Source organism: Beta vulgaris, chromosome 4 (assembly GCF_026745355.1).
Source record: "Beta vulgaris subsp. vulgaris cultivar EL10 chromosome 4, EL10.2, whole genome shotgun sequence".
NCBI classification, from domain to species: domain Eukaryota; kingdom Viridiplantae; phylum Streptophyta; class Magnoliopsida; order Caryophyllales; family Amaranthaceae; genus Beta; species Beta vulgaris.
This window is the reverse complement of record NC_079205.1, coordinates 57,894,009-57,920,565: the sequence shown is the minus strand read 5'-3', so window position 1 is coordinate 57,920,565 and position 26,557 is coordinate 57,894,009. Positions and strand designations below refer to the sequence as shown.

The following is a 26,557-nucleotide window of genomic DNA, read 5'->3' as shown; positions in this document are numbered from 1 at the left end:
CTCTTCACAAGTGACATGATAAGGATCATCACATGCACACGTAGATATTTTGTCTACTCCATGAAAAAAAAATTAAGCACATGTATGCATCAATATTTGGACGATTCTAATAACACAATTAATGATATTAATACCAATTATCAGAGAAGCAAACGGTCATCAATTGTTTTAAAAAATTATTACTCAAGTGCTTTTAGTTCGATCTCTCATCGCACCATTACACTTCAATTGTTTCTTGTTTGGTATACATGTTTTTTTTTAAGGCAATACATGGAACTTTTTCTTAGTTCAATCATGTATCAATCGGTCTTATTAATGCTTAATCTCTTCATTTTAGACCTTTCATGCAACGCTATACCATTTTCCAAATCAATACACCAATTAAAAATTATACTACAAGATAAAACTTTGCAATTTATACCACACTCGGGTGTAGTGCACCCAATAGTGTTTCTTATCACTTATCATATGAAAAGCCGAACAAATTGCGAGGAATGAACGGATAAAAAAAGAAAACTAAAATAACCTTGGGCGTACCTGTGTATAATCAATAGTATACAATACAATTTTTGTTAATTGAACTGTAAAATGATAAATGTTTATACATCTTACAAGCAGATCAGTGACTCATAAATCTCAGGGATATGTATATAGTAGCATTTGAAATGATTTTTTTTGTAATAAACTAAAAACTATTAACTAAATATTGTACTCCACTCTCATTAATTGGAGTTCTATTAAAGATAAAATTTGAAAAGTCAAATTATAGATAGAAAGTACGTTTGATTTTTTTTTTTTAAGCAAAGAAAGTACATTTAATTAGTATAATGGTTTTTAATTTTAGGCTTATCACAAAAGAGACTACTTGATGTGTTACCAAATAAACTCCATTTCAAATTAATCTACGTACACACTTTATTTTGGAAGAACCAAGGAGAAAGTGATAAACTAAAAAGGTGGAGAGAGAAACGAAAAAGTAAGAGAGAGAGAAACTAAAAAGTAAGAGAAAGAAACTAAAAAGTGGATTAAAATATTAAAATGTGGATGACATGGGTGGAAACATAGAATAAGTAGATGTGACATGTGTTACCAAAAATAGTTTATCTTGTAAGAGACCGCCTACTTTTAAATTAAAATTACGCAATGGTAAGCTCAATATTAAAAAGAGAATTAGCCCAATAGTGACTATATTAATTTCTTTCGGTGACTAGTTTAATCCATTTAATGACCAGATCTATTTTTATATTAAATTTAGACCGTCTCTCTTAATAGTTTTTGTACCAAAAATAAATAAAAAAGCAACAAGGTGTAGATTAAGGCTATGTTTAGTTCACCTGAAATTTTCTGATCTGAACTTATCTGATCTGATCTGAACTTATTTTTTCTGATCTGATCTGATCTGATCTAATTACAAGATCTTATCTTTTAGATATTTCTCAATATATAAAAAAAAATATAGTCATGTGGGATCTTGTTTGATTCATCTCAATGAGTACTTTATTAATATTCAATTATTATAATTTTTACTAATATGTAATGAAAGATATAATGATTTTTAAATATAAGCATGATCTGATCTGAACTTATTTTTTCTGATCTGATCTGATCTGATCTGATTAGATCTGAAATAAGCAAAAATAAGGTGAACTGAACATAGCCTAAAAAGAAACAAACCAAAAAGAAAAGTGTGTATATTAATTTGAAATGAAAGTAGTACTCCCTCTGTTTTTTTTATCATTCTCACTTTCATGTACGCGTCTTCCAATGCACGTTTTAAAACTGAAATATCTTTTATTATATATTTGTAAAAATTATAACGATTGAATACTAATAAAGTACTAATTGAGACGAATCAAACAAGACCCCACATGACTATGTTTTTTCTTATAAATTGAGAACATTTGAGAAGATTCTCTCTATGCATGAATAGTGTCAAGATTTCAAGTGAGAAAGATAAAAAAAAACCGAGGGAGTATGTCACAAGAGTGAATTGAGGCTTTTAACCAACTAGGCCTAAATTTATCTGATTCAAACTTATTAATCCTAATTAGAACTAAGCAACCCTAATTTACCTCATGTTTACACATGATTAGGTTTTATCAGTCTTGATCGGACCTCATCAGAGTATCAAACCTTCAACGTATTTTTTTATTCAGTAATTAACTGGTCCAAACAGAGACAACCCTCATGAGTTGGGAGATAAGAAGGAAGACCCCAACCTATAAAAAAAACTTCCAAGACTAAAACTAGGGATTTATACCCAAAAACAAATTTTTACATACTCTCCAAATTAGAACTAATGAAAGTCAAACACCCGACTAACAAGTTGGAAAGTGGAAGCTTCAACCATTAGGCTTTCACATGACGCTCTCCAACTAAATTTGTATGGACCAAGAAAAACGATAGATTATGATTCCGAATTCCAAATAAGACAAATCTAAGAGACAACTTGAGGATTGGAAGAACTTTGTGTCTGATGTCTCCTCCCTCATCTTATTTTATCCTAATTAGAAGACACACAGCAAGTTGCTATTGACACTAACACACAAGAGGATGACGGTGGTCGGACACCCAATCACCGCCGCTCTCACTGGTGGGTCATTGCCGGAATTGACTTTTAAGCAATGTACAAGATGGAAATTCTTATCTGCGCATTACTCTAACATTGGGTGAGTAGAGTAATTTACATTCAATAAAGTTGTCATTTTTGGTTTAGTTATCAGCAATATGTATAGTTTGAATTTATATCTACATGGGTCTTCAAATTTGAAGAGAATTATGCGTTGCATTATATAATTTCAGTGGCACCTTTCAAAAAAAGAAAATAAAATTTAAGTGGCATATACTTAGTGAGTTAGTTCATCACTCTGTTTATGGTTTATGTAGACCCTATATAAAGTGTTGTAATTTCGTACCGACTGTTAGTGAATACTAATTTTCTTATTGTAGATGAATTAGTCAGTGTGTTTGTTTGGTTCATGTAAAGAAACATGGGAAAGTGGAAGTTTGTAGGAAGTAAGCTAATATGAAGTTTGGTTGACACTCCTATGTTCTTTAATAATTGCAATAGGTAGGGGTTGCACATTTTTTAAGGAGATTGAGAGAGATAGAGAGAGATGAAAAAATGGACCATGTGATAAGGAGAGATAGAGAGAAAATATAGTCAAATTTAGTAATGTTGGAATTAATATAGAACTTCCAAATAAGGGAAATGTTGCAATAATAAAAGAACGGAGGAAGTACTTGATAATGCTATAGGAAGTAGCACTTCTTAGGAGGTCTTCCAGATGAGTAGAATGTCCTATGATCAACCGAACCCCTTCGTGCACTTCCAAAGAAATGGAAGTTCAAGAGAAAAACAACTTCCTAGGATATACTACTTCATATGTTCAACCGAAACAACGATCACTTATAGTGTGGTTAAATACCGTAGATTACCTCTAAGGGCATGCTTGGATTGAGGGTAATATATCAAGGGGGTAATAATAGTCAAACTAAGGATAATTAAGGTGGTTAGAGGCTTAGAGCTTTAGAGGTGATAATAAAGGGGATGAAGGGGTGGCCAAGATGATAAGCTAGTCCTAGGAAGAAGAAAAGGGAAGGAAGAGGGTAATTATGACTATCATTTGGAGGGTAATAACTTCTTTTTTCCCTCCCTTCTCATTACGACACCAGTACATCATCCCCCTTGTAACCACCTCAACTGATTTTCATTTTCCTTTCATTAAGGTGATATGACTTTTAATACTCCCCTAAACCATTACCCCTAATCCAAGCATTCCCCAATTGTATTTAAAAGATGAGAATTCATTTACTTGGATATATGGACCAGTTATATCAGATTGCTATGGAGGATGAACTAAAAAAATTGGCTTTCTCTATTTTAGGCTTAGATAGATTAGATTAATGGGTTATTAGAGTGGAAATTAGTTCGACCGTGTGGAATAAGTTGGAAAGAATACTTTGATATCCAGTAGACATCTTGAATGAGGAAGTTGTTTAAAGGAGACTGTTATGTACTTTTAGGAGTATTAGATGTTTATATCTTGAGTAAGTAAATTAATAATGGTTATAACTAATAAGAGAGAGATAATTAAATTGCTTGAGTGCCTAGTACATATTTAATGGGGAGCGTGTTAGCGCTTATTGCCAATTAGGATAAAATTCCACCTTGCTTGTATGTGGTCAAATTTTCCTTTGACGCAGGCATCAGTGATGGCTCACGTGGGAGGGCCATTAATTTGAATAATGCAGTGTAGGATGTAAAGATCTCTTATTTGATTGATGCATTGTCATCTCCCTTCTCCTCCTCTGTGCATATGCAAATTGATCTATTGTTGTCTCTAACCCCTTTTAGTCAGATTGTGTGGCTGCCAGAGTGCCAGTTTTATCTGTTTGTTTTACATGTCGCATCTATGAAAGTGAGTCACTTTATTTGTATTTTAAGGTGCACTAAGATCAATGTCTAAATACATGATTGTACTTGCAATACTGATGAATGAAAAGATTCAAGTACTTTGGTATCGATCATATCATGGATAGGGCTGAATAAATCTTTTGGTTCATACATTCATGTAGATAAGGTTGGATTACAAGTGATATATGCTAACATTTGATTCATGTATCTACTATCTAGCAATTGTCTATGCAGTATGCAGTATAGATTTTACAATCAATATAGATGTATCTTTACTCATAACTCTTCATAGAGTAAGGAGAGTTTGTTTAACTTGTGTGAGTTGCTGAAAGATTTAGCTGCTTTAGTTAATGTATTCATGAGATTATTGTTCGAATTTTGAGCATCCAGAGTTTCAGATTTTGCTACTTTTATCAAAGGTAGAATATAGCCTTGTAGGCCTCTCTAGGGGGGATTATAGTGTTCATGGAGAGAGTGTGACATTCTCAAACCTTTTGAATGAGTGAGGTTTATACAGCTGTAGCCATGGAAATTATACTCTAATTATTAATTGTTTTCGAAGCTTCTTTTACCATCCCCATTTGCCTTGTTATTGTCGGCAATGCTTTGTCATATTGGTGAACTAAACATATTTAAAAATCACAACTTCAAACTTATGTAATTACTTTTTGTGGAACAATCTCAAGGATTTTCTACGGCTATTGTGCAGTATATATCTAAGTCTAAGAAGCTATGCCAATCGTATTCCTGGGAAGGTAAATTGTTCCAATGTGGAGGCTCCTGGGAAGTTCAAGCGTGATAGCACTTATGTTGATAGGAAAGGCAAACTCAGAAGCTTTGATCGCAAAAAGGTGTCTAGGAAACGATGTATGTACTTGTAACTCTTACCATTTATTTAAGTACTGAATAACACTTACTATATAAATTTCAATATATATGGTGTTTCTTGTTCCAAACTAGGTGGTGGTTTAAGGGGACGTGGATGGAAATTTGGTTCAGGATTTATTGATGGAATTTTTCCGGTGCTTAGCACAATTGCTCAAAAAATTTTGGAACTTGTAGAGCAGGAAGCAGATAGCAATAAAATTTGGAGTGTTCTTGACACCCTTCCTCAAACTCATAGCACTTGGGACGACATTATCAATGTAGCTGTCCAACTACGCTTGAAAAAAAAATGGGACGAAATTGTGGTGGTGAGTAAAGTTGTAAACCTCCATCAGTTTTGTGTATAGCTTCATGTTAATTGTAGCTAATTTGACATTTCCATTAGGTATGAATAGTATATGAAACTTCTTGTTTATTTATCTTTACCTATCGACTGAAAATTTTGAGAGAGTGATTCTTTCACATGCATCGACACCAGGATATTCCTTCTTAAAAGCTAGATATGTCTTGATATGCATATTATCTAAATTACAAGCCTGAATTCGTTTACATGATTATGATACAAAAATAACTTATTGGAAGACCAGCAAACTTCCTGTTAATAATAAACTGTCACTTCCCTTGTTAGACCTGTTGATTTCCCCTGATTTTCTGAACCAAATATAAGTCTTCTGATTTTACAACTTATATTTACTTGCTGAAACTGGTTTTTGTTGATTATAACTGATTTTTACTGATATAGATGCTTTTTACTGATTCTTTAGGGATCTCTCTTATGCACTTCACTTTTACTAAAACCCATTATTTCTGAATATTATTTTCTAAGTTGAAGTGAACAAGGTCTTATTGTTACATTTTGTTAATGTGGAAGGGAGATGTGGTTGATTATTGGATTGACGCTTTGTGCTTGTTTTGCAGCTATGTCAATGGATATTGCATAGGAGCTCATTCCGACCAGATATATTGTGTTACAATTTGATGATTGATGCTTTTGGACAGAAATTACAGCATATGAAGGCAGAAGCAACATACTTACAACTTCTGGAAGCTCGATGCATTCCTACTGAAGATACTTATGCACTTATGTTGAGGGCTTACTGCGCATCTGGATTGTATGCAAAAGCTGAAGCTATTTTCTCTGAGATGAGAAAATATGGCCTCCATTCAAGTATATGTCTTTACTCCATCTAGTTACTTCAGTTTTCTTCCTCTTGTCTGCATATTTTCTTTATCTAGAATATTTTTGCTGTAATCCTCTCCAAAATTTGATTGAATATATTTCATATAGAATCAAGTATGTAGTGGACAATTGATACTATCCGCTCACTTTTAATGGAAAATTTCCCATTATTCCTCTGAAATAAAAGTTCCCTTCAAAGTTGTCTCCTAACCTAAAATAAGTAATAAACAACTGCATTAGAGAGATGAAATTGGAGTATGTCATGGGTGATGTATGTGGGAAGGCTCATTTCCACAAGTCCTAGTTCTGTAAGGACTCTCTATGTAGTTCCCTAGTTCTGTTAGGAAACTATGTATTTTATTTGCTTTATAACTCTTATTTTAGGTTGTTTTATGATGAAAGGGATCCTATTATGTTTAGGAGTCTAATGCCCGTAATCATAGAGTCTTGTTAGATTCCTACTTGGATTAGGAGTAGGTTGGCCGTGTGATTCACATTGGTATCCTAGGATAGATAGGATTGCTTATGTTTATCCTAGGCGTGTTAGATCTTATCCTAGGTGTGTGTGATGCTTGTTTAGTTTTCTAGGAGTCTTTATTATTTATCTTGTTAGTAGTTGTGCTTGTTTAGGACTATTTTTTAGGTGTCTTATTTACTTCACAAAATTTGTAGAATGATTTTGAGTTTAAGAAAGCCGAAAGCTTCGCATTGATTAGTGGTGGACGTACCAAGAACATACAAATTGAGTTTGTGTGCATCTCCTAATCGAGGTTTGTGAGAGATCCTCTAGTTCTCAAGGGAACAATAGAGCCTATCCATAAGAAAAAAGATCTAATCTTTATGCCCTAAAACTACAAGTGAGCTTAGATTAGTTAGAGTGTTGTTCTTGATTTTAATATCCGCAAACACATCAATGGGTCATTATGTTATGATTGCATTGAAAAATGTATGTTGTTCTTTATGGTATATATGGTTAAACAATTCTCAATCATTACATAGCTAAATTTTAACTAACCCCAATATTTTCATGTATAGATTAATAAACAGAGCATGGCTTTGGTATTACCTTATTCATATATAGAAGAAAGCAACACCTTTACATAGCCATAGCATTGCATTAGACTGCACAATTTAATTGTGCAAGGCTTATGAGTAATAATTGGAGACCCAAAATCGAGTAGCCTTGACGACAGCTGATACCCAAAATTTATATGTTGATTTTTGTATTTTCCACAATTGAATATTTTGCTTGTTTTTTTAGGTGCCATTGTATACAATTCTTATATTGAAGGACTGATAAAAGGAGGAAACACCACAAAAGCTTTGGAGATTTATGATAGGATGAAAAAGGAACGCTGTGAGCCAACTACTGAAACCTACACAATGCTAATCAATTTATATGGAAAGGTTAGCCATCAGCAGCTATCTTTTACATATAGTGATAAGCCATCTGCGACCTAGCTCATTTTGCCATACATTCCATTTAACTATGTTCTCTCTCAGCTTTTCTTGGACCTTGTTCTAAATATTTCTCTTCGATTTTGATCATTGTCATGTATTCATACTTTAATAGTGTTGTGGTCAACTTATTTTGACTTGTTTCAGAAAACATAAGTTCATACTTTCACGTTCTCTAATGTATTTCTCTGGAACATTAAATATCTTTAATTACAGATTAGTAAAAACTATGTAAAGTTCCTATATAAACAAAAGAACTATGAATAGTTATTTTGAAAGTATACATTGAGACAAATCTAACAAAATCCCACATGGCTACTCTTTTCCTCTTATATATTGGTGAGCTTATATACTCAAAAAGTTTTCTTAGACCTTAAAAGTCAATGTATTGCAAGTTTGACAACTAATATGAAACTGAGGAAGTATACTGTAAACTGGTATCTTGGAGTTTTTCTCTTATTTGTTACAACACCAACAGTCTTTTTGGCATTGATATTCAATTGAATCTATGTGTAGGCTAGATGCAAAAGTTGATCAGAAGAACAAATCTCCAATATGCATGCAGGCAAATAAATCTTATCTGTCCCTCAAGATGTTCAATGAAATGAGAACTCAGAAGTGCAAGCCAAATATCTGCACTTACACTGCACTTATCAATGCGTTTGCAAGGGCTGGTCAATGTGAGAAAGCAGAAGAAATGTTTGAGCTGCTACAAGAAGCTGGTCTGGAGCCTGATGTTTATGCTTATAATGCATTGATGGAAGCTTACAGGTCAGTATCTAGAATAGGGGTTAATCGTTTCCATTCCACCAGCAAGCAAATGTTCAAAAATCACCAGAATGAGTAGACGATATCTGAATTGTGGTTGCTGATTAACATATTGGATTGCTTGCTACATGTGTAAGATGACCTAATTTAATATCTTTAACTAAGGATACATATAAAAGAGATTGTTTTTGATATAGAGATTTTGGATTTGAACTAATTTAGTTCCTTCACTTAAACTTCTTGAAGCCGTGCAGGGTTCCCATATGGCGCTGCAGAGATTTTTACACTCATGCAACACATGGGATGTGAGCCAGATAGAGCCTCCTATAACATCATGGTAGATGCCTATGGTAGAGCTGGTTTAGTTGAAGGTAAAAACTGTCATCTTAGTACTTGGAATTTTTGTCTTAGAATAAAAATCGACATTGAGGCCTGGGTCGATATTAGTACTAGCATGAATGAAAATACTAAAACTAAATCTAAGAATTATAAAATTCTTTATCAAATTGATAATAAAAGTGTTTTTTATAGTACAATTTATCAAGAAATCGGGGGATCCCATAAAAAAAAAAACTTTTTGATTGTTTACCTCAAACGTGGCTGAATTATATAAAATAATAGATACATTAGCTCTTGTAATTTATAAATAAGCCAATTCCCATGGAGTTTGAAAAAGAGCGGCAATGCCAAGAAATGACAAATTTTGGCAGTCGAAAATATTAATATATTATCATGTTCTTCAAATAATGGCCATTACATGCTCGATGTTCTTTCTATTGCATACATCTTCAAGGGCTTGATTGGTATAGTGTCTTTTGGATACAAAATTCGAGTTCAAACAAGGGTGTTGTTGTATGGCTTGAAAACACACTCCTAGGTTAAACTAGCTCTTACACTAGATATTCCAACAAGGGTGCTAAAGAAGATAACTGTGCCCAGAAAATACTTCTCTGCGTATTGCCTGACAAAAAGCTTAATAAATATCGAGCGTACCTTGTAAGAGCAGAGACTGAATATAGATTATATATGTATATGTATAATGAACTCGAAAGACAGCCTTGCAAAATGTCAAGTCTTCTATCTTCCGGTGTTAAATTTGTGATTGGTTTTTCAGATGCAGAAGGTGTGTTCAGGGAGCTGAAGTCCCTCGGCATGACTCCAACCATGAAATCCTACATGTTGTTACTTTGTGCGTATGCAAAAGCAGGGAACATTATCAAGAGTGAAGAATTTGTAGCTGAGATGATCAACTCAGGTATTAAGCCAGACACGTATGTCATGAATAGCATGCTAAATTTGTATGGTAGATTTGGTCAGTTTGAGAAGATGGAAAATGTTTTGAGTGCTATGGAAGGTGAACCATATGTAGCTACTGATCTAAGTACGTACAATATATTGATAAACGTATATGGACGAGCTGGTTATTTCGAGAAAATGGAGGAGTTGTTTCATTCACTCATCGACAAAAATATGAGACCTGACGTCGTGACATGGACATCGCGCCTAGGAGCATACTCGAGGAAGAAGCAGTACAAGGTATGTATAGATATATTTGAAGAAATGATTGATGCTGGGTGTTACCCGGATGGAGGAACTGCAAAAGTTCTTCTTTCATCTTGTTCAAGTGAAGAACAGATAAAGCAGGTTACCACAATTCTTCGAACAATGCACAAAGATGTGCAGTCAATTACTCAATAATGACTTGGCTCTGAAAAAATGCGGTTGCATTGAAGTACTTGGATCGTATATAACTAATACTACCTCCGTTCTTTTTTAGTTGCAACGTTTGACAAATTGCACTATTCATGTTCTCTTATTTGACCACATTTATTGATTTATATGTTAAACAAAATATAGTCATGTGGGGTCTTGTTTGATTCGTTTCGATGTAAGCTTTCATAATATCAAATTTTTATAATTTTTACTTACATACAATTAGAGATAAAACGATTTGAAATTGTACATTGGCAAGCGTGAAAGTCAAAACGTTGCAACTAAATAAAAACAGAGGTAGTATAAGTATATAGTTCCCTGTTTCTATTTACTTGTAGAACTTTTTATTTGTGTACGACTTATATTTGTATATAGAAACAAAGTTTGAGATGGAAGATGGAAGATGGAAGATGTTGGATGTAGTATTCTTGTCAATGTATATTTAGACCTGAGCATGGGTCGGGCCTGTTCACGGGCTCGGCCCACGGGCTTGGGGAAATGGCGGGTTGGGCCAGGCCCGAGCTCGTGAGTGGCGGGACGTGCCTGAAATTTTCAGATTTTGTCCACGGCCCGACCAAGCCCGTAGGCCGGGCTTGTGCCTCCTGCGGGCCTGACCCGTGTTTTATGTTGTTTTTTTTTGGATTTTTGACAGTTTTAGGCTAAAAACAAAGAAAAGGAGCATTCGGGCCACGAGCCATCTAGGCAGATTCATGCCGGTGCGCGCCTGAAGTAAAATTTCTTGACCGTGACAGGCGTGCGGCCCACGTAGTGGACAACGGGATAACCCCATGCTCACCTCTAAGTATTCAATTTACCAATCTAATAAAGTGAGTAAAATGAACAAATATTCTCCAAAGGCTCTATTTACTTCCACTTCAAATAATATATTTGATTAAAGATAAGTGCGGTAGAGGTGATTGTCGCCATAAAAAGGCCGACTTCAACGACGATAGTTTTCCAATGCCCTTCTCGTGGTCCCCCTCTGCCCAAATTTCTCGGTGTCACTTCACCCACTAAGCTAAATCCCGATCAATTCAACGACACCACACTCGCATACGCTGGTCCCACCTTTGTTGGCACGCTAGGTTCTATTCATGACTTTACAAAAGAAGCAATGGTTATATATTGTTACACCAAAAAATTTGTAAATATTTCTAACTAAACTCCCCTAAATTTCTCCATTCTTAACCAAACACCCTTGAATATCTCCACAAATCATATAAGCTTAATCATAGTTTTATAATATATTTATAAGAGTAACATACAAAGATTACATTAAGTTTTAGGTGGTATCTATATAATATATATACTTATAAGTTATAGTTGTCCATTTGTACAGTTGTACTACTTCTAGTTCTAGTCCTCTATAACTATAACCACCCAAATACATAACAATTGGCATGTGAAGTATCCTAAACACTTTCAATACTTCCAAAATTATCACAACCAACAAACACCATTCCCCACAACTCTAGAGCATAACACTTTCTCATAACTCTCACCTCCTTTTCTCATTAACTTTCCATCTTTCAAACCAACTCCCCCAATATAGAATAAAAAATACACCAATATCTTCATCATTAACATATTATTAACTTTTTATATCACCCCACTTTATATTATACACCATCACACTCCATATTTTTCAACTTACGTAATTCTCTTTCTTCAACCACTTCTATTTTCTCTCTCCTCCATGGCCACCAAAACTCCTTCTTCTTCTCCATCTCAATCAATCTCCTTACCATTCAAGACACGTGTCCAAGTCTCAATCCTAAACTTCGTAACTGACGCCGTTCGTCGTACTAACGGAACAATCAACCGCCGTCTAATGAACATTCTAGACCGTCGTATTCCTCCTAATCCAACCCCACTTAACTCCGTTTCCTCCCACGACGTCGTTTTCGACCAACCCAAAAACCTTTATTTTCGTCTTTTCATCCCTCACAAAAACGACGTCGTTTCAACCTCCTCACTCCCAGTAATCGTCTTCTTCCATGGTGGAGGTTTCGCCTTCTTAAGCGCTGCATCACACGCATACGACGCCGTTTGTCGTCGTTTCTCACGTAAACTAAACGCCGTCGTTTGCTCCGTTGAATACCGTCTTTCACCTGAACACAAACTCCCTTCTCAATACGACGACGGTTTCTCCGTCCTTAAATTCCTCGACGACGCTAAAAACCGCCGGAATATTCCTCAATGGCCGGAAAACGCTGACGTGTCGACTCTCTTCCTTGCCGGAGATTCCGCCGGAGGTAACTTAGCGCATCACCTCGCCGTGAAATTCGCGCAATCTTCATCAACATTCTCTCTACTAAACGTCGTCGGATTGATCAACATACAACCTTTTTTTGGCGGGAAAGAAAGAGTTGAATCAGAGGTTGAACTCGAGGGAGCACCTATAGTATCGATGGATAGAACTGAGTGGTTGTGGAAGGCGTTGTTGCCTGATGGGCTGGACTTTGATTGTTGGGCCGTGAATGTAAGTGGGCCGAATGCGGTGGATATTAGTGGGCTGAATTTACCACCAACTGTTTTGTTTGTTGGTGGGTTTGATCCATTGAAAGATTGGCAAAAGAGGTATTGTGAATGGTTGAGAAAAAATGAGAAAGATGTGAAGTTGGTTGAGTATGAAACTGCTATTCATGCTTTTTATGTTTTTCCTGAATTACCTCAGACTAATTTGTTGTTTAATGAGATTAAGGAGTTTATTAATAATCAGATTTCTAAAGTTAGGTGAACTAATAATATATGGGAGAAATTTAGGGTTGTGTTTGTTGGGTTGTTTTATTTTGTAATAAACATATATCACTAATTGTATTACGTGTTTCTGTTTAATATTACTGTAAGTTTATGTGTAGTTTGTTTTTTCTATAAAATGTATACTTTGTGACTTGTGTACATACACGTAGCCATGCAAGTAGGTTAATTTTGCTTGAATCAAGGTTGGTTGTAAAGCCCTCCTTCAACCTCTGTGATAGGGGTTCGATCTCACCCCTTGCGAGAAATATCCCCAATTTCCCCCTTTTTTGCAAGGGAATCCTCCTAGGTCAATTTTGCTTTCTTTTTCTTTTTTTTTTTTCCTTTTTTTTAGTTTTTTTTGTTTATCTCGCATAGTATATATATTATGATTTCATGAACTAGAAATGGGGTGATAAAAACAAAGCATAATCGAAAAGATCATAACTTTTATTTTGAAGAGTATTTGGATATGTAATTTGTGTTTTGTTTTGTAAGTAATTAACACTAATCTCCATTTGTGTTAATTAGTTGGGATGAGGATTCGGACCCTCGACAAAGCTCCGGAATTCGAGGTGGTACTCCACAGAGCTACCTCTCCTTCCCCTTCGCCTCTTATTTTGTTTAATCACTTCTTTAAGTATAGAGTTTCAGGTGAATCAAAGAGTATTAATTTATTGTGGGTCAAGAGAGAGAAAGATAGTGGCAAATAAAAAAAAATGATGCTTTATGTTAAAGATAATATATGAAATTAGTGTGTTCATTTCAAAAACAGAAGAATTAGGTGAACTAGATTATCCAAAAAGAAAAGTGGGTAAACTTACGAGAAATAAAAGATGAATATTATTAGTGGGTTTGCTTTTGTATATTGCTAAGTTAAGTCCAGATAATAACTTTTGACATATTTTAGTTTCATGAATCATGCTATTGACTAGGGTGGTTATTGATGATGATTTGGGTGGATCTAAAGGTCGGGTTTGCGGGAAACGGGTTGTTGCTTTCTTAATAAACATTGATAGATGATTGAAAGTGAGAAACTTGTAAACGATTGTTTATAATTTCATGGTGTATGATGATGTAGCTAATAAATGATTGTAGGTAAGAATATGAATGAGAAATTAATAAGTGATTGCTTTTTATTTTGAGGACAATCTTTAATATTGTCCCCTAATAAGAATAATATTGCCTTCTTTTTGGTAGTTTTAATTTGTAATATCTATTATATATACAACTATATAGGCTAGCTCATGCGCATGGACATATGTTGGTACATCCAATACTATCTTATTAAACTATAATAATAATAATAATAATAATAATAATAATAATAATAATAATAATAATAATAATAATAATAATAATAATAATAATAATAATAATAATAGTTCTAATCAAGGAGAACATAATTCTAGGTGTATCATCAGTGGTGGGTTTAGAAATTTAGAAATGGGGGTAAAGTTATATGAATAATTAAATTCATAAAATATATGATCTCTCTGTCGCTAATCTTTGGCTCTATTTTATTTTTTGGAGCCAAATTTTGCCAATGTTAACAGTAAACTACCATTGATATATAAGGGGAAAAAAATTCATATACAAATCTGCTCCAATAATTGGTCGTTTGCTGGAATGTGGTAAGTGTAAATGGCTAGAATATTCCTAGAAAGTGGAACTTCTTATATTTCTGTAAAACATACCAGTCTAAATTTTTTTATTTCTCATGAATTTCAAATTTCCATGATAATTCTTGACAACTATACAACCACAAAAGTTGACAATGGTAATGAATATGAATCCACAGATTTAATAAATTTTTAATTAATAATCAACCCTATAATATTTATGAAGATTTTGATAGAATATAGAAGGATTCCGTATAAAAATTGTGGTTGATATAAGTCATATAATCGTGTTGGTGGAATGGAATTGGATGGAAAAAGGATTATTAATTAGAAGATAGAAGATGATTTAGTACATAAAAGTGAGATAAAATAAATGGAAAATAATCTCGTAGTTTTAATATAGATTGACAACTTTCTAAAATAATTGTATGTATAATATGAATGGCATATTTAACTTGTATATAACCTTATAGACTAAGAAGGGATTAAGTAGTAAGAGCTAGAAGATTTGTTACTAAACCTTAAAAAAAAAATTAGAAAGAGATAGAAGAGTAACACGTGCATGTGTAAAGTTTATAATTTTTTTGTCAAAATAATTAGGACACAGCTATACCCACTGTATCTCTGTATATGCCCCTGTATATCATAATGTACAATAAATAGATTGACATATAATTTTATAATCAATAAAAACAAAATTAATAAGCAAATAGAGAGAGTGGTTTAAAAAATAGCTTAACAACCACTATATAACAACTTATATACAATTGTTATACGATGCTCTGATAATAAGTAGGTCATTGCTCTCCTACTATATATACTAGCATTTTTTGCACGCGATGCGTGCTTGAATTTTTTTCAAGACAGAAACTCGATTTTTCGATATATCCGAATTTGAATGTTAGACATACAAAGTATAATTGTTTTTAGTTACAAATTTTATTTGGTTTAGTCTCTGTCACTTAAGTCTCTCACCAATCTTTTTTTTTTTTTTTTTTTACTTTTCAAAGTTAAATTCTATGAACAAAATAGAAATTTTATTGAATTTACCTATGATTTCTAATATTATTATTTTTTAGTTGATTTTTGAATTAAGCACACTACTTCATATATTGTGAACAAAGTGGACACTTGGATTTCAAGTCAATTTTTTTTGAGTATGTATTGACATTGTAGTTTGTAAGTTAATTTTTTGGTTTTTGTAAAGTTTACTCATTTGAGTGATTTGTATAATGTAAATTATGCAATTCTATGATTTTAGTTGACTTGTGAGTGATTGTTATAATTTTATTTCCAGTATTTTAATTTGAATCTCCCTTTGGTTTGTAACTTGTAAGTGAATTTGTAATTTAGAAAAGAAAAGGGGTAAAATAGTCTCCTCATTCGGGACACCATAGTTCACCCCTTCCTTTATATAATAGAGATATATCACGAGGATCCGCTTACAGGATAAAGGAAAACAAGTTATAAACAAAAAGCGCTAAATTGATACAAATGTACTATACTTGGCCTAGCCTTGTAGTCCGTGTGAAGCTGTTCTATGTTTAAACAAGTTCAAACCCACGTTGTTCAATTTCTGAATCCGCCACTGGCTGAAGCCTGGAAGGGAGTGAGGACGAAACTTTTTCAATTGATCATAGCATGCACAGCTATATTGGAAGTAGTCTTTATCAATAATAAATACTTCTACATACAAATACTAAAATACATGTAAGGGTTGATAAACATCTAACAGGTAGATGTATTAGATACAAGTTTTCATGTAACAAATATTATTTGTGTTGTTTTCCTCTTATTTGTTATACGAAACACGAACAATACTTTTACATAGACAAACAATATTCATAATATACACAAACAATATTTGTTATACGAAAACATGTGTTAGATATCTAACTGTTATACATTTATCGGACCTCGTGTGAGAAACAACTTCGACCACACTATATAACTCACACGACCCTACTTTTATTATTTGATAACAATTGGCCGTCTCATCAAGGGAAGAAATCAACAGAAATGCATGCATCACATTGATTGATGAGATGGAGCAAGATCTACACTGAGTGGACAATTCACAATACCATACAAAAGAAGAAGCATAGAATGATAGAGAATAAAAGAAGAAGCACAAGCAAGTTAATAAATAAACAAGCTGATAACGATGGAAGGTCCTACTTCGTCCTTATTAGTAACTACTTGTTGTGGGTCTTGTGGCCAACTACGAAAGCACTATTTGTATATATATTTCCAATAGATTTAAATGATAAAGATGATAATGCAAGTAGTTGAGATCTCCATTTTTGTCAAGGTAAAATTGTGCATATAGTACTATAGTTGGTTTCAATCTTTATTGGGTACACAAATATTGGTAGTCTTTTTTTTTTATTAATCACAGTGATGTGGTAAAACCTAGTAGTTGTAGTAAGGACACTGGCGACATGCTGTTGTGAGCTCGTGTGCAGTGTGCTTGCTTCACTTGGTTGCAGACTCGTGACAGTGCACTAATATTGGTGGTCCTTGAAGAACACCAATTAACAATGATGGTAGCTAGTTTCCAATCTTCATGGATTTGAGACTTTTCTTATTAGGGTTGTTGTTTTCGTATGAGCGAATGTTTGTTGTAACATATGAGTGAAAATTTGAATGCTTATAAGTTACTATTTCCATTTCTTTTTAATCTATATTTTTCTTTTTAGTTAGGCCGATTCTTTTTAATCTACACGCTTTCACTTTGGTTCGGATTGGAGAAGCATTTTAGGTGTCCAAAATAATAATAATATGCTAAAATATTTAGGTGCTGAAATGAATTAGGGGTGTCTGAAATTTTTGAAAATATTTTGAACTAAACTAAACTTTTAACGTTTCTCTCTCTTCCTTTCTCATTTTGCTTCTTCTCTACCTTTTCCGGTATAATATGCTACTTGCCATTGGGACATTATACATTATTGTATCCCCTTTAGGCTCTAACTTATCACGCGATGTAAATAAATCATGTAATAGATATAGGGATGACACTTGGGTTGGGTGGGTGCAGAGGATGGTCCCTCCATACCTCCATCTGCATAAAATTTCCGTCCTTATCCCACCTCACCACCTCGAAAAATTCAACATCCATCCCCACCTCAACAGGTACCTATTTAAACTCATACCCTTACCCACCCCATTACACACATGGGTACCCGCCCGCTTCGTATCCACATCATACATACCTCATACCCGCAACGATCCTCCCAATAATCTCAATCTAACTAGTACTACAGCTGCAAAATACTCCCGCCCTAACCCGTACTACAGCTGGTGGTCTCTTCACTATTCACACAATCACACCTGGTGGTTCTTGCAATCTTGCTCCTCGGCCCTAACCACTCACCACCGGCGCCAACTTGTTCTCTCCGGCCTCCGCCAGTCGCCAACTCGCCACCGTCCTCACTGTCCTCAACTCTTCACGCCTGACGCCAGGTCTTTCGATCTTTTGTTTCATCTTTCAATCTTCGTTTCTATCTTTGTTTCATCTCTCTGTAATCTTATTTTCATCTTTATCTTTAATCTGCTTGATATTAAAAAGTTGCGAAATTAGTGTTTAAAATTTCGGTTTTGCTAATGTTCGACTATTGGTGCGGATTTTGGACTGTTGGTGATTGTAGAAAAGTGTGAATTCGATAATGTTGGACTCTTGGTGATTGTTGAAATTCCAGTTTTGTGAAGTGCGATTTTTTGGACTGTTTATATGTATAATTTCGGTTTTGATATGGATGAGATACAATCTGAATTTATGTGCGATTTTTATTGATATAGACTGTTGGTAATTTTTATTTTTGGGTCTTCTTTTAGATGATCATTTTTTATCGTGAAATATTAATAATGCTGAAAATTAGGCAAAAATAAAGAAATAGGCCTGGACTCGGACGGCCGGACAACTAGACTCTACAGACCCTAAGGGTCTAGTCCGGGTCTAATTTTCCCAGACCCGACCATTGCCCATCCCTAATGACAACGAGTTAATTTCCTAACATTTGAGAACTTGAATCCTCAAACCCTAACTTCCAAAGTCCCAAGGCACATTTGTACCCCTCCCTTCGCTTTTCCCGCGCATAACCAGCCTTGATGGCAAATTAATTTGAGAATGTGATTGATTTGGGGTTGTGATTTTAATATCAATTTACAAATTAAACGTAGCAGGGCAGTGACGGCAAGGAGGAAGAGATATGAGTGCGGCGACAGGGTTGAAGAATATGGTGGCAGCTGCTGCTTTGAGAGGAGTAACAGAGGCAAGGGCTCAAATATTTGGGCATGTACTTAACCCCATGTCTCAAAGATCTGCTCATAAAGTACTCAGGAAGAAGCTCATCGGTGAGAAAGTTGCTGAATGGTATCCCTACGACATTAAGCATGATGACCCTGTTGTCATGGCTCAGAAAGAAGAAGAGTATGACATTATCCATCCCTTTTATTTTTCTCTCTTTCTCTCTTTCTCTCTCTACAGATAGACTAGCATTTGTTTGCATATTTGCTCATTGGATTTATTTACCCTTTTTCCTTTTATGGCATGTTTGGTTAATGGTACTAAATGGTAGTAATAGTAATGGTTTATAGTGTAAATTTGTGAAGACATTCTCATATCAACAATTTACGTTAATGCTAATTTATCTCAAAACACTTTTCCTTAAAATTTGATTACCATCAATTATCACTTTCAGTGGTTATGAAAATTTAGGAAGGAAAACCCATATTTTGACATCAAGTTTATTACTATGGATATTAACTTGGAAATATCTTCACAAATTTACACTAAAAAACATTACTATTACCACTATTTAGTAACACTAAGCTAACATGCTGTTTAAGGGCGGTGATTGTTGGGATCCACTTAGAAGGGGAAAATCTCGACTCATGCATCTGATCCAGATAAAACTTTGTCTATAGACAATAATAATTAGTTGAGTTCAATTGGGCCGTGTTAATAACTTTTTAATTGTCTTGGATAGATGTATTAATCTTGGACCCGACCCCATTTAATTGCAATTAAGGCTTTGACATGGTTGTTGTCGTTGGTGATCATTGGAGGTTGGGGTAGTAACCATGTTTATGTTGAAGTGAATAACCATGTTCATCTTGAAGTGAGTAGGGAGGGAAAGAGAAGATTCCAATCTTCATAACCTTTCAATGAACCAAATCCTTCTATTGTTGGAAACCTTTGGAGGAAAAATTCAAGACCACTCCTCCCCCCCTTCCCCCATGGTTGCTATCAGAAAACTTCAAAGCCATTAGGAGAACAATTTTTTAGGGGAGGGAAGAAGAGGAAAGAAGAGAGTAGGGGAGAGGAAGGGAAGAGTTTTCTTCTAAATTTAGAGGCAATTGATTGGGTAGAAGTCACCTTTTCACCAATTAACTCTCAGAGGCTTTATGCAAAATCAGGTTTTTCAAATCATTGCATTATTGCATATGATTGGTAGTTATGCTCTGTGGTGAATGTGCTTGTATTTCTTCGAAAGAAATTACAGCTTCGGTAGAGGACTCTAAATATGGGTGTCATGACCAGTAAGACATGAGATCGAGTGTTATGAATCTTTGTTGAGAGATATAATAAAATAGGAAGCAATGAGCTCCCTCTGTACATGAGTATATTTTTTCTTATATATTGAAAAGAATATAGAAGATTCTCTTTAATTGCGAATAGTTTCAAGATTCCAAGTGAGCAAAATAAAAAAGATACGAAGTGAGAACTCTATAGTCCTGTTAGATCCCTTTTGGCTTGTGAGGAATCCATTTCCAACCGATTATCTATGTAGGTTTGCTAATTTATGATCAACGGAACCACTGCAATGCTGCTATGTAGAGTTTTGATATCTATCAATTTATCTGAACTTCTGTTAATTAAACAGCGGAGCTCCTTGAAGAATAACTGGAAGAACCTTTTAAAACTTTTTGTTGACATTAAATTTTCCTGAAGAAAGAACTTTTCATGAATTGCATGGGTGTTCACTCACTGATCTCCGTAGCTGTCATGAGCTGTACTTGTGATTAAAGTTTAAGGATTAGCACCCGAAAAAGCTAGCTTGCTATCTGCTGCTTGTCTCCCGAGATTCATTAGTTTCTGAGATCTTCGGGAACAATGAGTTTGCCCAAACCAATTTCCTTCGTTATTGGGGGCTTTTTGAGTCAACAAACAAGTCCGAGCAGATGAAGTCATTTCACAGAGGCAGATAGCAGAAGATCTGATTGTAATAAGTTTGCTACAAGATTGTAGGACAATAGATGAAAAGGCGAAGCAGAATGGACCTCATGGTCTAAGAAGATTGCAAGTGCTGCTTGAGAGTTCATTATAAGGTCATGGACCTGTTAGAATAAGTTGTTACTTCTACTGTAAATAGATGATGCTTTAGAGGGAGGCACTGACCTGTTCAAGTATCAGTTTAGCAACTCACAGATCTGTACTCATACGATACCCGTTATTGGATATGTAGATCAATTAACAGCCCTAGTTATTTTCCTTCACTGAAAGACTATATAGTATGTATGGATCTAGTACGTGACTGGGGTAAGCTACTCGTCTAAAACATACTTTTTTATGAACATGTGCTTGTTGCACTCAATGGCCGTTTCAGGGAAAGAAGACCGAGCTTAGTGGTTTGAGATAGTATAAGAAGTATATGAAGGTAGAGCCTGTCAGCAAAGTAGCAGCTGACGGGAATATTGTTGAGGCTACTGTTTATTGAGAACAGTACATTAAGGAATTTAGTGGCACTCCTAATTAAACCCCTTGCACTCCCATACGCTGCATAAGGGAGTTTACCCTTCATTCCAGGAATGAAAAGAGTCATACCTTGCTTTTATCACTTTACTCACGAGAAGATCTGGCCTGTTGTACATTCTTTATGCTTGCTTCAACACTAATGCAACAAGGCAACTGGCGTTCCTCAATTCCAAAGCACCTTTAAGTCTATGAGTCTTTAACTGTACTCATACGATGCCCGTTATTGGATATGTAGATCAATTAACAGCCCTAGTTATTTTCCTTCACTGGAAGACTATATAGTATGTATGGATCTAGTACATGATTGGGGTAAGCTACTCGTCTAAAACATACTTTTTTATGAACATGTGCTTGTTGCACTCAATGACCGTTTCAGGGAAAGTTGACCGAGCTTAGTGGTTTGAGACAGTATAAGAAGTATATGAAGGTAGAGCCTGTCAGCAAAGTAGCAGCTGACGGGAATATTGTTGAGGCTACTGTTTATTGAGAACAGTACATTAAGGAATTGAGTGGCACTCCTAATTAAACCCCTTGCACTCCCATACGCTGCATAAGGGAGTTTACCCTTCATTCCAGGAATGAAAAGAGTCATACCTTGCTTTTATCACTTTACTCACGAGAAGATCTGGCCTGTTGTACATTCTTTATGCTTGCTTCAACACTAATGCAACAAGGCAACTGGCGTTCCTCAATTCCAAAGTACCTTTAAGTTTATGAGTCTTTAACTGTACTCATATGATGCCCGTTATTGGATATGTAGATCAATTAACAGCCCTAGTTATTTTCCTTCACTGGAAGACTATATAGTATGTATGGATCTAGTACATGACTGGGGTAAGCTACTCGTCTAAAACATACTTTTTTATGAACATGTGCTTGTTGCACTCAATGATCGTTTCAGGGAAAGTTGACCGAGCTTAGTGGTTTGAGATAGTATAAGAAGTATATGAAGCCTGTCAGCAAAGTAGCAGCTGACGGGAATATTGTTGAGGCTACTGTTTATTGAGAACAGTACATTAAGGAATTTAGTGGCACTCCTAATTAAACCCCTTGCACTCCCATACGCTGCATAAGGGAGTTTACCCTTCATTCCAGGAATGAAAAGAGTCATACCTTGCTTTTATCACTTTACTCACAAGAAGATCTGGCCTGTTGTACATTCTTTATGCTTGCTTCAACACTAATGCAACAAGGCAACTGGCGTTCCTCAATTCCAAAGCACCTTTAAGTCTATGAGTCTTTAACTGTACTCATACGATGCCCGTTATTGGATATGTAGATCAATTAACAGCCCTAGTTATTTTCCTTCACTGAAAGACTATATAGTATGTATGGATCTAGTACATGACTGGGGTAAGCTACTCGTCTAAAACATACTTTTTTATGAACATGTGCTTGTTGCACTCAATGACCGTTTCAGGGAAAGTTGACCGAGCTTAGTGGTCTGAGATAGTATAAGAAGTATATGAAGGTAGAGCCTGTCAGCAAAGTAGCAGCTGACGGGAATATTGTTGAGGCTACTGTTTATTGAAAACAGTATATTAAGGAATTTAGTGGCACTCCTAATTAAACCCCTTGCACTCCTGTACGCTGCATAAGGATTTACTCTTCATTCCAGGAATGAAAGAGTCATACCTTGCTTTTATCACTTTACTCACGAGAAGATCTGCCCTGTTGTACATTCTTTATGCTTGCTTCAACACTAATGCAACAAGGCAACTGGCGTTCCTCATTTCCAAAGCACCTTTAAGTTTATGAGTCTTTAAATCCTTCTTCCAAAATATGGGAGTTCTCATATGGTGATGTGCTAATGACTACCAAAACCTCGATTTAGCTGAAGTTCTGATTGAAATTATCTGGGAACAAATGACCAAAGCATATGACTCATATGAGTGACTAAGGCAACACAAGATACTCTCATCATATACAATTTGCCTTGAACTGTCCCTGTTATATTCCTTAAGAAGATTCTGAATTATCTTCTTTTCCAACTGTGGCAAACAACAAAATTCCGAATTCCATCCTTGTGGAATCTAATGTTATTATGTGATTAGTTCTGCGAAAATGTAAACGAAACTCATTTCCGGATACTTAATACATGCTGTTTTTCATGGTATAAGGAGAGCTTTTTTCATCCGTAAACATTGAAAGCAAGTTGAAAGTGCTTATTTAGTATTTGCTTCCATAGTGTGTCAACGTTACCTTCTTTAGTTATTTGTTTTGATTCTGGCGAGAATTGAGGTGGATGAAGCTCAGGAGCTATGCACCCTTTAGAATTAACATGGCTAGTCCATGGATTATGAGTTTGAATACACATTATTGTGCTCAGACATTGTTTGGGAGTTGGGACAGTCAACAGATGGAGAGAGTGCACAAATCCAACGGATCTTCAGTACCTGGACACATGCTTTTCCAGTGACTTCGATGATGATGCCAAAGAACAGAGTATAAGAACTCCTACTAAGAGACAAGGAAACTTAATCAAATTCTTCAGAAACATCTGATTTCTGAAAGTTCGTTGTTATGCGTTCTTTACTTTCATATAGATAAACTTTGACCGGAAGAGAATTTCGGTTCGGCCGGCCAGCTTGTGGGCGACGCCTACCAACTTCCCCCCCCCCCCCCCCCCCCCCCCCCCAAAACCAAAAAAAAAAAGAGTTCAGGACCTTTTAATAAGGTCTGCACTAGGTGTTCACGTTGTTTGGCTTTCCTGAGATTAATAATTCAGTTGCCACACAGATTCTGCAGGGAATTTCTGCTTTCTGTATAAATGTAAAGCAGGAAGGGTCTGGGATGGATAGTGGCAATAGATGGAATTAGATCCTGTAATTTCAGTATTCCAAGCCATAGTATTTTCACCATCAAGCTCATCTTGCTCCTGCCTCGCGCTCTACTCTTTTGAAATAGAATATAAGATACACAGAGTATCAGTCCCCAGGAAAAGTGGAATTATGAGCAGAAGACGGGTTATAGGGATGAGGGAAACTGAAGAAATGGGGTATCCCCCCTCTCAACATCAAACAAAATAGAATACTCTTAGTATTTGTTTTTCTCTCTTGAAAAAGAAGCATTAGTGTTATTGAACATCAAAATAACCAAGAGTTGCATTAGGTTAGTGATCTGGTATTTAGAAGATACTTGAAAGTTTTCTGGGTGGTATCTCATACTTGTTTATATGTTACTTCTTACATCCTTTTGTTCTGTTGACTTATCTACTTCTCTCCAGGCGCTTGAGTAAGCTTGAAATGTTGAAGCGTCGTGGAAAGGGACCTCCAAAGAAGGGGCACGGAAAGCGTGCTTCTAAACGCAAGTAGAGGCTGACTGATGGCACCCACAGTAAGAATAATTGAAGCAGTTGCAACAGAAAACTAGATTTAGAGCTTTTGAATATGGTTCATTTGCATGGGATGTTACCCTTTAGTGATACTCCACAATCTTTTAAGCTTCGGTTGTTTTGGACTTATTTTCAGCCAATGCAGTTTCTCGTAGTTCAGTTAGGTTTAGTTCGGTTCATGCACTCTCTTATGTTTAGTTTTCTCGCTTTTCAGTTCCTTTTGTACCAAAAGGACGGGGCCTAAATTCGATCTAGATTTTGTCAAGCATAATCTCCGCATCAGATAAACATTCTAAATCCCATGACTTTTTTTAATTAATTAATTTATTTATTCAAAAGTGAACTATTCTCAAAATTGTTTATAATAATCATCCAAAAGTTAAAGATTTGTTTTTCTATCGCTTTTATCTAATAGTACTTCTCTTTACTCATACTTTTATCATACATACAAAGTTTGAGAAATTTCTAATCATATATAATATTAAAGGAAGAAAAATTATGCCTACGTGTCAAGCCACCATTATTCAAAGTCTCACATTGCTCCTCGATTTCTCCTTTACACTTCATCAATCTGCCACGTGTCATTAGCCTTAAGATCTCTCATTTTCAGCTCATAATTTTAGGCGTAATTGAATTCCTTTTATCCATGTATCTAGCATTTTAGGCAACAAATCAGTTAGATGTTAGGATTTTAAAATTAAATCAATTACTTGCCACATAAGTGTAACCTTTAAGGAAATAAAATCAATTATATCCCTTAACACACTGGTCATAAGTCAGTTTTAAAAATATATTTTAATTACACGATATGATAATAAAAAATTAAATCATGAGCTAATATTCAACCATGATTTTAAGAGAAACATCCTAAAATCTTAAATTTATAAAATATTCCCCCGTATTTCAATGTGTTTTATTTCATTTACGTACCTATTTATAGATGTATATATCACGATTAAAAAGATTGTTTAAAATGTTGTAAAAAATGATTTGTATATATCATGAAAATAATTTATATTTTATATTATTTCAACCTTAAATGCATGAAATCTGATTATTATGGATTTAATAAATTTGGAACAAAAACAACTACTTAAAAAAAACAATTCCCGTGCATTATGCACAAGTCCAAATCATATCTCAAACGTATAACTTCTTGCCATAAAGTAGAAGGGGCAGGCAAAAAAATAGAAAATACAGAAAAATTTTTTGTTGGGAAAAAATTATAGTACGAAGTGACATGTGTTTCTTGTGTAACTTTTAGTAATATAATATAGATCCTAATCTATAATATATGTGACTTTACACAAGATACCATGAAGTACAAAAACGACTATTAGATGTAATTAAGTATACCTAAAATAGTATTGAACTTCAAACATATTGAAAAAAAAACAATGAAATTATGCGTACAATCTACAAGGGTCTAAAGCAATATGTTCAAAATGTAATTTTTCGACAAGTTAAAACTAATTGTTCCCAACTATTATATCTAGATGAATAATAAAATTTATTGGTAAAAGCGGTAACTTTTAATCTTAAATGGATCACTTCTAGATTGAGAAAACTGATGTTTGTGGCACAAAGTTACCCTCAAGTAACAATTACTTAGGGCCTGTTCTCTTCGGCATAAAACAGCTGGACTGAACTAAACTGAACTGAACTAATCTGAACTGAACTGAAC

General features: G+C 34.9%; 3 protein-coding genes across 3 annotated transcripts; all 3 read left to right on the top strand.

Annotated features, from left to right (window-relative positions):
* The first annotated feature begins 2,427 nt into the window (after positions 1–2,427).
* On the top strand, positions 2,428–10,816 carry LOC104890509 (pentatricopeptide repeat-containing protein At2g35130). The gene is made up of 8 exons (XM_010676020.4): positions 2,428–2,669; positions 5,127–5,284; positions 5,378–5,610; positions 6,221–6,470; positions 7,744–7,889; positions 8,506–8,711; positions 8,955–9,079; positions 9,823–10,816. Exons 1-8 carry the CDS (start codon positions 2,554–2,556, stop codon positions 10,404–10,406), a joined length of 1,818 nt encoding a protein of 605 aa, XP_010674322.2. The 5' UTR covers positions 2,428–2,553; the 3' UTR covers positions 10,407–10,816.
* Positions 10,817–11,818: 1,002 nt separating this feature from the next.
* On the top strand, positions 11,819–13,281 carry LOC104890510 (probable carboxylesterase 18). The gene has a single exon (XM_048642360.2). It carries the CDS (start codon positions 12,118–12,120, stop codon positions 13,159–13,161), a length of 1,044 nt encoding a protein of 347 aa, XP_048498317.2. The 5' UTR covers positions 11,819–12,117; the 3' UTR covers positions 13,162–13,281.
* A 4,701-nt stretch (positions 13,282–17,982) lies between these two features.
* On the top strand, positions 17,983–25,211 carry LOC104890511 (uncharacterized). Its single transcript, XM_010676025.4, has 3 exons — positions 17,983–18,244; positions 18,965–19,211; positions 24,766–25,211. The coding sequence occupies exons 2-3, from the start codon at positions 18,991–18,993 to the stop codon at positions 24,851–24,853; spliced, it is 309 nt and encodes a 102-aa protein (XP_010674327.2). The 5' UTR covers positions 17,983–18,244; positions 18,965–18,990; the 3' UTR covers positions 24,854–25,211.
* The last annotated feature ends 1,346 nt before the right edge of the window (positions 25,212–26,557 follow it).